General features: G+C 37.5%; 1 protein-coding gene across 1 annotated transcript; it reads right to left on the minus strand.

Annotated features, from left to right (window-relative positions):
- Positions 1–4110: 4110 nt before the first annotated feature.
- LOC147497755 (uncharacterized) lies at positions 4111–7120 on the minus strand. Its single transcript, XM_086562999.1, has 3 exons — positions 6758–7120; positions 4886–5020; positions 4111–4236 (listed from the first exon to the last, which is right to left on the minus strand). The coding sequence occupies exons 1-3, from the start codon at positions 7118–7120 to the stop codon at positions 4111–4113; spliced, it is 624 nt and encodes a 207-aa protein (XP_086419125.1).
- Positions 7121–13209: the final 6089 nt, after the last annotated feature.

Genomic DNA, 13209 nt, shown 5'->3' on the forward strand with positions numbered 1-13209 from the left:
GGAGCTATTGGTAACTTCTTTCCTTATTCTTTTACTTGTCCATGTTATTAATTTTTGGAATTAAGCATATCTGTCAACATTCAGGACAATGTCTAAACTAAGTTTGGGGGTGGGAACAAAATGTTTTGTTTAGCGAAAAATAAAACTTAGGTATACTATGCACTTAGGGGTAGTGGTATTGTTTCCTTTTCTATAATGATTATAGTCTAGAAATCTCAGTTAGCATTAGAATTAAGAGTAGTTATTAAGAAACTTAGGTTAAGATATAGGTAATAGTCTCTGCATCTTTTCATAAATATCTTGCATGAATGTTATATTTGTACTTGGTAGTACTTTTCTGAGACCTAGGTTAGAGTGCTTAATTTTACATATCCAGTGAGAATCTAGCCTAAAAGCCTCATATGAGTAGATATCTGAGTGATGACACAAGGGAGAAGTTAATTCTGAGTAGAGAAAACACACGTCCACTTGCTTGATCACCATACCATATCCTAAAAGAGAATTTAGGCAATCTTTGGATCGATATAGCCAGAAATTCAAACCAAAAAAATATTTTTTCCGCTTATTAAGCCTTAATCGAGCCTTTTATTAGCCTTTTCATAAACCGCAAATTCCTTACCTTATATAAAAAATAATAATAATAATAATAATAATAATAATAATAAATAAATAAAAATAGCCTACCCATTTGATAAGTTTGAGAAATAGGATGAAATGAAGAAAAGAAATGAGAAAGACCTGTAGAAAATCAAGAATTTGTTAGTTGCTTCAAAAGAAAAATAAAGAAAAGAGAGTTTCCATCCAAAAAAAAAAAAATGAATAGAAATAAAAAAAAAAAAAGTTAGAACTCCAAAAATAGAATCAAAGGAGTCAAAAAGCCAAAACAAAAGGGCTAAGGATGGAAACAAAGTGCAGAAACAAAGTAAGAACGGGGACTTTCTCTAGTTACGAATTTGAAGACCTTATTTTCTCGGACTTGTCTATTTTGTTTATCCATTCCATTTATTCTTAAACTATCACCTAAGCTATACATAACACCTAATAAAGACCTTTAGCTCAATTAGGAATAGGTTGGTGTGATAGTAAGTGGCAGATGTGTTTGATCGACCCTCGGCTCCTTTGGATGTCATTGAGATTGAGAGGAAAAGTGTGCTCACCACATTAATCGGAGTGAGCTTAAACCTGAGCGGAAAAATCGAGTATTTTTGTCTTGACATATTTGTGAGGACCTACTTAGGGACGCTTATTCAAGTTTCGAACCGGACACGCTTAATCGCATTTCATAGTGTTGTTCATTGCATGTATGTTTATTTGTAGATGATTTGATTATTACGCATATGTTAACTTAGGCTTTAAAATGAGTATTCTTTATTCCTTGCTAGTGAGAAGTATGAATATCTGAGATAAATTAAGGGAACATTCTTGTTATTTCTTAGTCATTATAGTATAGATGAAGTTTGTGAGTACCTTCTCTGAAAACTCTCACGAGACTAAACTCGTCCACTAGGGTAAACCTAGGGGGTTTAAAAGGCTTGTTGCACATGCTAAGTGTAATCGTGATTCCTACTGAAAATGAGTTAGGATTTTTAATTTTTGTTATTAGTTTAGATTTAGTTTTGCTTGAGGACTAGCAAAATGTAAGTTTGGGGTATTTGATCGGTAGATAAATATTACATTATTCACGCTCAATTTTATATTAGTTAGTTCGTTTAATTTATTCGTTTGATTTAGTTAGTGTATTTTTGGTGGTTTTACAGAATTGGACTTAACATGATTAAAAGTGTGGAAACCGCCGGGATTCGATGTGGGGGAGTTCCCCTCGGGTCTGGTTGGGTCTTGTTAAAGCATGTGAGTAAAGACAAGAGGAAATAAAAGAAAATGGAATTTGGGCCTAAAGTTTAGTCTAGGTCCAATAGCCTAAAACGGACCATGTGCAACTAAAGAGACCAGCCCATAACCAAATAACAAAAGCCCATACCCACTAACTAAGGGTCAGCCCATTTACTGTCCACCAGAGAATCACGGTAGCACCCATCATTTCCTTCTCCATCGCGAAACAAAAATAGAAATCCCAAAAATCCCGCCTGAAAAGATTCAAACCGAGATAGTAAAAGCGGAAAATCGCTACCACCGAAAGAGGAGAGGATTTTTAGTTTCCTTCTCTAGCGATTTTTCTGGCATAAAGAAGGAAAGGAGCAGTAAAAAGGGGTTGTGCTGGGCTGGGTGAAGTTAGTTCTTGGCTGAAGAAGAACGCGCTTAGCTGAAGAAGAGAGGAACGGGACAGCAGTGAACAATAGCGTGCGTCTCTTGGCTGAAAGTGGTGTGCGAACACAGCAGTGAAGAGAGGCTCGGTGCTGGTTCTGGAAAGCAGAAAAAGGCAGTGAAAGTGGAGGTCTCTCTTGGCTGGAAGCGTGGCGTAACACAGCAGTGAAGAGAGGTTCTTGGCTGGTGCTACGAAGCACGATCGTTGGAACCAAGGAGCAACAAGAGAGGACTTCACAGCAGGCTATGGTTTTGCTAAGGGAGTTTTATTTCTTACGCTTTTATGGTTCCGGTTATTATGTGCAGCTAAACTATAAGCTAGGGCTTAGATAAAGCCCTAGACTTGCATGAGGTTTATACTTGTTTTAGTTGATTCATTGTTCTCGGAACGTAAAGATTCAGTGATCGTTTTCGTATTGATATTAGTGGTATACTTTCATTAATTATATCTTGCATGACTTGACTAGTTAATCGTTAGATACATATTCCGTTCTTATCAAAGCATCGTTTTTATCGTTTACGTAAACTTGTGAGAAGTCGTACTGTAAGAAGACGATTTTTGCTAGGAGTTTATATTCTCGTTTGTTGAAATTCGATCAAACCAATATATAGATTTATATAAGAGCTCAACGTTCACATCTTCGAGAAAGCTAGGGAATTCCTTTCCCTCGTGCTACTCGTAATTAAAAGAGAATTTTGAATTAATTGAATTAGGATACTTACAACGGTCTAGGGTGGATTCGAATGCCTTAGTAGTCTCTCCATTGATAATTTAATATAAGTTTTATAGTTTTCATAATTAAGTTAAATAGGACTAGTTATTAGTTAATCAAAATTTCATAAACCAATATAGTTCGGATTAGGTTAAGTAGTATTTTAATATTCAATTGTTCCTAAATAGCAATCCCTGTGGGATCGACCTCGTTCTTGCGCACCTATTACGATAGACCTCGTGCGCTTGCTAGTATTAGTATAAGTAAAATAGGGTTTAATTAGCCTGTTTATTTAGGACGGTTAAATTCCTATCAGCTCCTGAGTCACAACTGACTTCTTAGCAGAACTGCCTGTGAATGCGAGTTTAACTGCCCCTGTTTCATCTCTAATCGCGCCCCCAAATCCATTGTATTCCTCGATAATAGACCCATCAGTATTTATCATCAGCTCACCTAATTTAGGCCTAAGCCAAAAAGACCAGCTGGGGTTCGTTTGTGTAAAAGAGACTTGTATACCAATTTTTTCAATCAGCAGCTTTGCTGCCACGGTCTTAGGAACTTCCTTCAGCACCGTTTGTAAATAAAGCTTCATCTCCTTCTGCACTTTGCTGAAAACTTGATCTTCAGTGCGTTGTTGCTGCTGAAATCTCCTCGCATTCCTTTCTCTCCGAATGGCATAAACTGTAGCACAAACAGTTGCTTTTGTTATTTCAGATTCCATAGTAGCGGATCGACATAACCGCAGCAGGTTGTACCATTTAGAGGTTGAAGCTCCAACATAACTGCTCATACCCATCCATCCCTTCACTTTTGCCCAAACTCCTCTTGTAAACTGGCAATCAAAGAACAAATGTTTCGAATGCTCTCTTTAGGAGTTGCAAAAGCAACAATTCGACTAGGTTAATACCTTCCTCTTAACTAACCTGTCTTGGGTCGGTAATGCATTTGCAAAGAGCTGCTACCCTGTAAATGAATGCTTTGGAAGAACTAGCTTGCCCCATATCAACCTGTACCACTTCACCTTGTTTTGGATCTGCTTAAGCGCCTGGTATGCTAACTAGACAGTGAATCTACCCGATATTGTTGGAGTCTAAATTACTTGGTCTTGAGAAAGTAGAGGGTTCAATTCAATACCTTATATTTTCCTCTTGAGCTCACTGTCAGGCAAACTAGTAATGATCTGGTTCCATCTCCCATCTGTAATAAGCTCACTCACAAAAGCATTATTCGGAGCATGAAGAAGTTGTACTGCTTCTGCCCACTGAATTAATGGAGCGTCATGACACCATAGATCATGTCAGACATAGGTTTGCCCACCCTTCACTATCTAGTGCCTTACAAACCTTTGAGTTGCTCCCCTGTGTTTCAAGACATTTCTCCAGACCCATGAGGCATCAGTTGGTATTTTCATAGTCCAAAAGCGTTGGTTTTTGATATGGTTTTCAACTGTCCACTGAACCCATAAAGAATCTTCATAGCTCGCAATTTTGAAAACCAGGCCACAGTAGGCAGCCTTGTTCCATGTCTTTGGATCCATAATGCCCAAACCACCCTGATCTTTACCAAGTCTGAGAGTAGCGTGACTTGCATGATGCATTTTGGAGTTCATGTCTAGCCCTGACCAAAGGAATCTATTACAAATCTTTGCAATGTCCTTCAAAGTTCTCTTGGGTAGGATGAAGGCTCTCGCCCAATAGACATGAAGAGAAGAAATGACAGATTGTATCAATTGGAGTCTTCCAGTATGTGTTAGAGACTTATTCTTCCAATTTGATATTCTCTTTGTTACCATTTCGATCAAAGGCATGCATTATTTGATTCCCATTCTAGAAGCATTGAGAGGAAGACCTAAGTATGTTACCTGTGGCTGAACGAGTTGCCATCACCATCTTAATAGTTTGCCAACTTACCGTATCATATGCTTTGATAATATCAATTTTGATAGAGCATCTTTTAGTCCCATGAGCCCTCGTGTATCCTCTAATTAGGTCATGAGCTAGTAAGAGGTTATCCTGAATGGATCTACCCGAAATAAAGGTGGATTGCTGATAAACGTAAAAAGATCAACTCTGCTCACAAATAAAAGATAAACTTCTAAACGCAAGTAAAACTAAAACTTATATGAAGACAGTTCTTATCAAAGATTTCTACCCTCGATACTATTAAAATAGAGTTGGAATAGAAGATTCGTTCCACTCCTCGTTCTTTAGCATTCAATGTTTCCTAATATTGTGAATCTATCCAAAGTCTAATGAGAGTAATAATGGGATTATACTACGATGCAAATTCAAATAACAAGATACTAACTATAACGATTCAACTACGGAATACTAAGGTTTGAATCTAGATAAAGAATTAGGGGGGATTGAATCCACCTTAACTCGACTTAATAACCTAACAAAGATTTGTCGTGATCCAAATTTCAATGCTTCGCATGTCAAAATGGTAATTCTAATCCCTAATTATACATGGCATCTCTACCAATTCATAACTAGCATGTGAAGCAACCAAGCCCATTCTCATGGTGAACTAATTACTTTCTAGAATTGAATAGATTATCACGACAATTTCTATGTTAAAAAAGATCAAGCTTCATCAAGGCTTCTTTAACCCCCTCTAATAGAGGTTTAGCCTAGAATCATTATGCTATCATTTCCATATGAAATTGAATTACACATAGTATAAAGATTCTAACTTTATTAAATTCAACTAAACAATAATTGAAATCTAAATTAACAACTAAGAAATCATTAACAAACAAGAATTGAAATTAGATCTAAGCAATTTTAAATAACAAAATCGAAATTATCAAGAACTAACTATTTTTATTAATCTAATGAATGATAAACAATGATTCCAATAACTAATCTAAAACAAGAAATGAAACTAATTAATGGAATGAAAACTAATTAATTAACTAATTCAAAAACTCAAAACTTTTCTAATGGCTACTTTCTATCCTAAGTTAATTGATACTTAAGAGCTAAGTCTTGTGTGTGGAAATTGAGGAAACCAGATCTACATTTTCGTGCATGAGATGAGGGTCCATATTTTGGGTTGGGAAATCGAGCCCAAAACCCAATCTCTTCAGTCCACAAGACCCTTTTCAGCTGGATCTGACTTTAGTAGGCTTTTCGTCCACTTTTACTCCTCTAATTGGGACAAGGCTTGGACCATTTGAAATCTCTTTTCGAGCCGGTCGTTTTAACATAAGCTAGGCCCAATTCTGAAGCCTGAGTCCAAAGATACAGTCTTCGGAAGTTCTGTTGACTTTTGTGTGCTGTTTATTCCCGCGTTGACTCAGACTTTTCAGCTTCTGACCGGGCTTTACAAAGGCTTTTTCTCCTTGAATCTTGGTCTTTAATCATAGAACTTCTTAGCAACCAACCCTTGCTCCTTTATATCACCGAAGTGGCACATTTATGCACATAGTAAACTTCAATGCCTGAAATACATAAAAGCACGTAATCAGCATTAACTCTTATTTATTACTCGTATAATTGGTCAAAAAGTATTATTGTTAAAGGGTTAAAACTATATTTTTGGGCTCTTATCAATTGCGGCATGGATATGATTTCAGGCATGAATGGCTTCATTCTACTAGTGAGCATTTTAGAGACAAACTTAAAGAGAACATTGCAGCAAGCAATCGGTCAGAACTCTTCCACCCTAGATGGTGTTGCACATTTCGGAATGAGGCACAAGTTAGTTGATTTCACTCCTCTATGCACTGACTAAAGAGAGAAAATAGAAAGGATAGCTTAAACAAACTCATCTTTTACCCATTGCCAGTTTTTCTTGAAGAAAAAGGCATTGAACCCATCAGGTCCTAGGGCCTTATTATCCTCCATCTGAAACAGAGCTTGTTGAATCTCGGCCTCTGTAAAATCCTGTATCATAGTCTCTGCTTCAGCTGGATACAGAACCCTAGAAAAGTGGAGCATCTCAAGAAAGTTAGGATTACAGCTAGCTGGGGACGGTTGTCCCAATAAGGTCTTATAGTAGTCAACAAAAGCTGCGGAGACTTCTTCGTGTCCTTCCCTTCTAGTACCAGTAGCGTCATTAAAAGCCCAGATCAAATTTTGACCCTTTCTCTCTTTAAGCATCTTATGGAAAAACTCATTACATTTATCTCCATATTTCATCCAGTCACATCAAGTACGGTGCCTTAGATCCTCCCCTTCCATGATGATAAGCTGACAGAGGGTTGATCGTGCTTCTTTTTCCTTTGTGCATAATAGAACATCCATAGGATTACTTTGCTATACTTTCTGTAGATACTTGAGTTCCTTCCTAGTAGCCTCAGTCTGCTTAGATATGTCCGAGCAGAAGAATTTTGCCCAGCTTTTCAACTTGCATTTCAACAGTTTGAGCTTTTGCGTCATAATGAATAGAGGGCTGTCGTTTACTTGCCCACTCCAACATTGCAAAAAGGTGTCCAAAAACTCTGGATGGAGGATCTAAAAGTTACTGAACCTGAAAGGAGGACTAGCAACAACTCTGTTGATGATTAGAGATAACTATAGGAGAGTGATATGAAGCACCCGAGGGCAGGTATTCAACATAAGAGTAGGAGAATGTAGTACTCTAGGTACTATTCACCAAGCATCGATCAATTTTAGACCACTTCCTATCAAAATTGGTCCACGTATAGAATGCCCCAATAGCTTTGAGATCATACAGCTCAGATGTGACAAGACAATCCCTGAAAGGGGTGGTTTCCCTAGGGTGCACTGCTTCTCCACCAATCCATTCAAAAGAATAAAGAGCATTATTAAAGTCTCCTGCAACACACCACTCTCCTTGTATGCCAGTGTGAATATTATGAATTTCAATCCATAGGCCTTGATCTATCTGCACTATTGTTACTTGCATATATCACAGTAAAAAAGAAGGATTTCAAAGTAGGGAGAAGATCAATCTTACAGTGTATAAGTTGCTCAGTCTCCTTGATTTTCGATAGTGCTATAACCTTAGGATCCCATGATATCCAGATTCTGGCACTAGCACTACTACTGTAGTTGTTTACAAAAGGCCACAAAGGACAACAGAGACTACTGATAAGCTGAAACTTCTGTATTCTGACTTTCATCTCCACCATAGCAAAAAGACATAAATTATTCGCCCTTCTAAATTTATTCAGATAACTAGCTTTATTAAGGTCATTAAGGCCTCGTACATTCCATACAGAGAGCTTCGACATGACTACCGTTTATGTTTCCCCTTCTTCCCAGAACCATTGTTCTTACCCTTCCCTTTGTTGCTGGAATTATGTGGATGTTGTTGCTGCTTAGACTGAGACCTTGTTATCACTTGCAAAGGAAGTAGAGCTATGTCTTGTGGACTATGCTCATCATCAAAGAATTCTTTTTCAGTATTGGAGAGGTCATCATTAATGGTTTCTTCCTCTAGGGCAGTAGCTTTATATAAAACCTGTTCTCCTTGGAATTGTGATTCCCCCATATATGTTGATTCATCTTAAACCACCAACTCATTATTGATTATAGGAGAATCTTCATCCTCTTGTAATATGAGAAATATGTTACCATTCCTAGCTTGGTTGTCCTGTATTATAGTTTCACCCCCCATTGAGTACCCAGGGCCTGTTATGGACTCCTCCTCCGCATTGACTGCTACTGGACTAGTAATACCCATCTCTCCTGTTGCTGGAATAGTAACAAGGGCATTTTCATTTTACGGAACAATTGATCGAACTGGTCCTTGCTCTGGAGCAGCCCCACTAACTCCTCCTTCCTGTCGAACATAAGGAAATAAGGCATTATTCTGATCCTTGTGTAGGGCTGGTCCTATTATCCCAGTTTGCATGTTTGCCCCGGAGTTGGTGCTATTCCACTCATTTTCAATCCTACCAATATTCGCTTCTAAGTTAGAAGTGCCTCTGGTTTCACCCCTCTCCATATTACGAGCATTCCATCTCCTCACAGTTCTAGCCCAACATATACTTGTGGAATGCCAAACTTGTTGCACTTCTCACATGACAACGGTTTCCATGTATATTCAACTCCCACCACTACTTCTCGTCCTTTCACCTTAAGCTAAACAGTAGGTTGATAAGAGCCCAAAGTTGTAGTTTTAACCCCTTAACCATCATACTTTTAGACCAATTATGTGAGTAATAATTAAGAGTTAATACTGATTACGTGTTTTTATGCATTCCAGGCTTCAAAGTCCATTATGTGCAGAAATGTGCAACTTTAGCGAGATAAAGGAGCAAAGGTCGGTTGCTAAGGAGTTCTGTGAATAAAGGCCAAGATTCAAGGAGACAAAGCCTTTGTAAAGCCCGGTCAAAAGCTGAAAAGTCAACACGGGCAGAAATAGTGCACAAGTCAGCAGAACTTCCGAAGGCCGTATCTTTAGACTCAGACCTCGGAATTGGGAGTATCTTATGTCAAAACGACCGGCTAGGAAAGAGCTTTCCAATGGTCCAAGCCTTGACCCAATCAGAGGAGCAAAAGTGGACAAAATATCTGTCGAAGCAACTGAATCTGAAGAGCCCATTTTGGACTAAAGAAATTGGGTTTTAGGCCCGATTTTTTGGCCCAAAACATGGCTCCAAGCCCATGCACGATTTTTGGATCCGAAAGTATAAAAACGAAAGTTTGACTCTTTGTAAAGAAAGGGAGGTTAGGTAGTTAAATTAGGTTAGGTAGAAAGTAGCCATTAGAGATTAGTTTTTAGATCCAGATCTAGTTTTACATTATTTAGTTTTACATTAATTGATTAGTTTATTTCATGAGTATGGAATCATTGTTTTTATTGTTCATTAGATTAATAAGTAGTTGTTATTCATTCAATCATATCTTGTTCTTATTGTTCTATTAGATTTATAAAGTTAATTACTTATTCCATAATGACATGTTCTTATTATTGTTCTTGTGTTGGGAATGGTAGTATAAAAATTTCACATCAAATCATTACTCTCACCATTGTTCCTTTTGGGTTTGATTAGTTGAATTCAATTTAAGTCTAGACAGTTAAGAGTGGAACGAATCCTTACTCATTATACTGCATGATTATGTTTTGAGAGTAAGAAGAATTGATTTAAACGTAAAAACGGTAGGATTACGTATTAGTGTTGTTAACATTAATATTTAGGATTCTACTATTTTTACGGTTGTCATAGGTCCATATTTATGGTTTACAGGGACCTTTACACAGACCCTTGCGAACGATAGTCTCTTTCTTTTTGTCGTTGCATCATCCATGAACATTGGCCTTGCTATCAAACTGGCAGTATAGGATAAACCATCCAATGCCCACATCTCTTTTGGAAGGTCATGCAGCTTCACCTAAACTGGAACTGTGGTGAGTACACTCCGCTGGCAGTCAATCTCAACACTCCACGGCTTAAGAACAAATATTCTACCTGCAATAAATACTGGACCTGATTCCAGAACCATCTGCCGATCTTCATTACTGGTAAAGCTCAAATAAAAAATCTCCTTATCAGTTGTAATGTCAAAGTTTGCTTTAAGCTTCCATGTCTTAGTGAGAAAATCTTTAACAAATGGAATGACAACCGCTTCTCTAGGAAATACCCAACAAGATAGTCATCCCATTGCTGAATCCCTTGGTCGACCAGTTCGTCAGGAACTATGGCAACCCCATCATTGAGGATTGGTGAGAAACTCCTCAAAGGAGTGAGAGTCGATACCGTACCAGAACCATGGAACATAGCACTCCATGAAGAAGGAGTAGAGTTACTAGCTTGGTGGTTATGACCACTCGCCATAATGCCAGGTAAATGGAAGGAGCACAACAAAAAAGATGAAAAGGAAAAAATGGAAATTGCCTAAACAGGAAGGAATTGGAGGGAAGAACAAGATAAGAATCTCTTACCAACCAAAAATTACCACTCTAAGTAATAATTAGTGCATCGGATCAGGAAACAGTATAGTCTTAAGTTACTCTTGGTCGCCCTTTAAGTGACTCCATTTTTTAATCTAGTCGCAGTATTCAAAAAAGCTTTGACTGGGCTTTAAAAATGTTTTTTCTCCTTGAAACTTGGGCTTTAACCATAGAACTTCTTAGCAACCAGCTTTTGCTCATTTCTCTTGCAAAAGTGATATATTTCTTCACATATTTGACTCCAAGACTTGAAATATACAAAAGTATGTAAACAATACTAACTCTTATTTATTATAAACGTAATTGGTCTAAATTTAATATTATTAAGTTAAAACTACAATTTTGGGTTCTTATCAGGCTACTTATCAACTAACCCCGACACATCCTGGGCAAACCAACAGATGGTGAAACATTGAGGCTCTACCTAGCAGTGTTTGACTTTGCTATCAGTTCAGTTATATTTAAAGAGGATAAAGGCATGGAGAAGCCGATCTACTTCACAAGTAAAACACTTGTACCAGCAGAAAAGAACTGCTCCCACCTTTTCAGGCAGTACTGGCATTACTATACTTAACGAGGAAATTCAAGCCATACTTCTAAGCACACCCAATTAAAGTGCTCACCTAACTCCCATTAAAGAAATTCTTCCTGAAAACAAATAAGACAACCTGCATGGCCATGTGGGCAGAAGAACTTGGTGAACATCACATTGAGTTCACCCTGAGAACCTCAAAAAAAGGACAGTTCGTTGTAGATTTTCTAGCAAATTTCTTGTTGACGACTTGAATTGGGAACCAGAGATCGACATTCCATCAACTAAGCCACAAGACGTGTCAGTCTAGTCACTCTTCCTGGATCGAGCTAGCAGTTCAGGTGGAAGCAGAGTCAGAGTGATCTTAGTATCACCAGATGACACTATGGTGGAAAAATCAGTTCGAATTGACTTTGCGACCTCCAACAATGAGGCCTAATCATGGGGCTGCGAATGGCGCTACAACTCAACGTCCAAAAGATTAATATGTTCAGTAATTTGCAGTTGGTCGTTCGCCAGATCACCAATGAGTACGCCACCAATGAAGGTAACCTTTCTAAATACCTTCAAATTATGCATCAAATTTTTCTTTCTTTCAAAAAAGCCTCTATATACCATTTCCTGCTAGAAGAGAATTGTCATGCTGACAATCTAGTTTACCTGGCTACCTAAACACCGAACTACAATCCCAGGCAATTACTCATCGAAGTAATTTACCGAACTGCTTAACAGACTGAGCACGTCCTACAAATCAACGACCTATGCCTGAAGTAGTACTAGTGGTTGGGTATTGGGTTTCAAAGTTGTTCATCTTAGATCTTTGAAGAGTAGAAGTATGATGGATAAAAACTAAACCATTTCTTAATTTTTCATTTGTTCTTAGTAAGCTTTTGGTGTATGAAGGTGTAGACAACAACTAGTTATTAAGGTTTTGAGGATTAAAACATGAATACTAGAGTTCTTTAGGTGTAAAACATGTAGATCTTGATATGTAAAGGTAGCTTGGTTAGTATAAATAACTTTGGTGTGTTGAATGAATGAATAAGAAGATGTTTTGAAGAACTATTTTGATAAAAGACCAGATTAAACACTTTGAATGGAAGAAAACCAACTTGATTCAACAAAGCTTGAAGCTTTAAAACAATAAAAATGGAAAATAATAATTATAAAACTAAATAAAAACAATTAACTAATTATTATCTCCTACTCCTACTAGAGTCTAGCTATTAGTTAACTAGCTCCCTTATTTTGTGGGCATCTCTACACTTATATATGTGTTGAGATGTACAAGTTTGCCCCTCTCATATCTTATCCAGCAAGCAACCTAATCTAGAACCTTCTTGTGCTTTCTAGATTTGAGTGGATGCGACCAAGCCCTTTTGGGCCTAAGCCCATGTCTTTGGGAATTTTAGCCTTTGGTCTTTTGAAGCCTAGGTGCTTTGCCATTGTCTTGCAAAGGGTTAAGCCCTTGTAGTGTTTCCTGAGCTTTAGAGTTTTTGGACCCTTGAGTTGACTTTGACCTTGACCATTGACTTTGACCATTAACTTTTTGGCACTTTTTCTCAGTTGTCCTATAAGGTCCCTTTTAGGCTCATTTTGACTCTAGAACACGTCTTTTGAGGTAAATTTTAGGCTTGTATCCTGAAAAAGTAATAAGAACATGAGTTTTATACATTATTGATCATATAATTCAACTAAATTGAGGAATTATAAAAGGATAAAAATGCATATTCAAGGATTGATCAACTACCCCCAAATAGTATTTTGCTTGTACCCAAGAAACGACGAAAAATAAAAATAGAAAAAGTCAACTATATGTTTTCGTTTTGCAGA

This window comes from Coptis chinensis, chromosome 5 (assembly GCF_015680905.1).
Source record: "Coptis chinensis isolate HL-2020 chromosome 5, ASM1568090v1, whole genome shotgun sequence".
NCBI classification, from domain to species: domain Eukaryota; kingdom Viridiplantae; phylum Streptophyta; class Magnoliopsida; order Ranunculales; family Ranunculaceae; genus Coptis; species Coptis chinensis.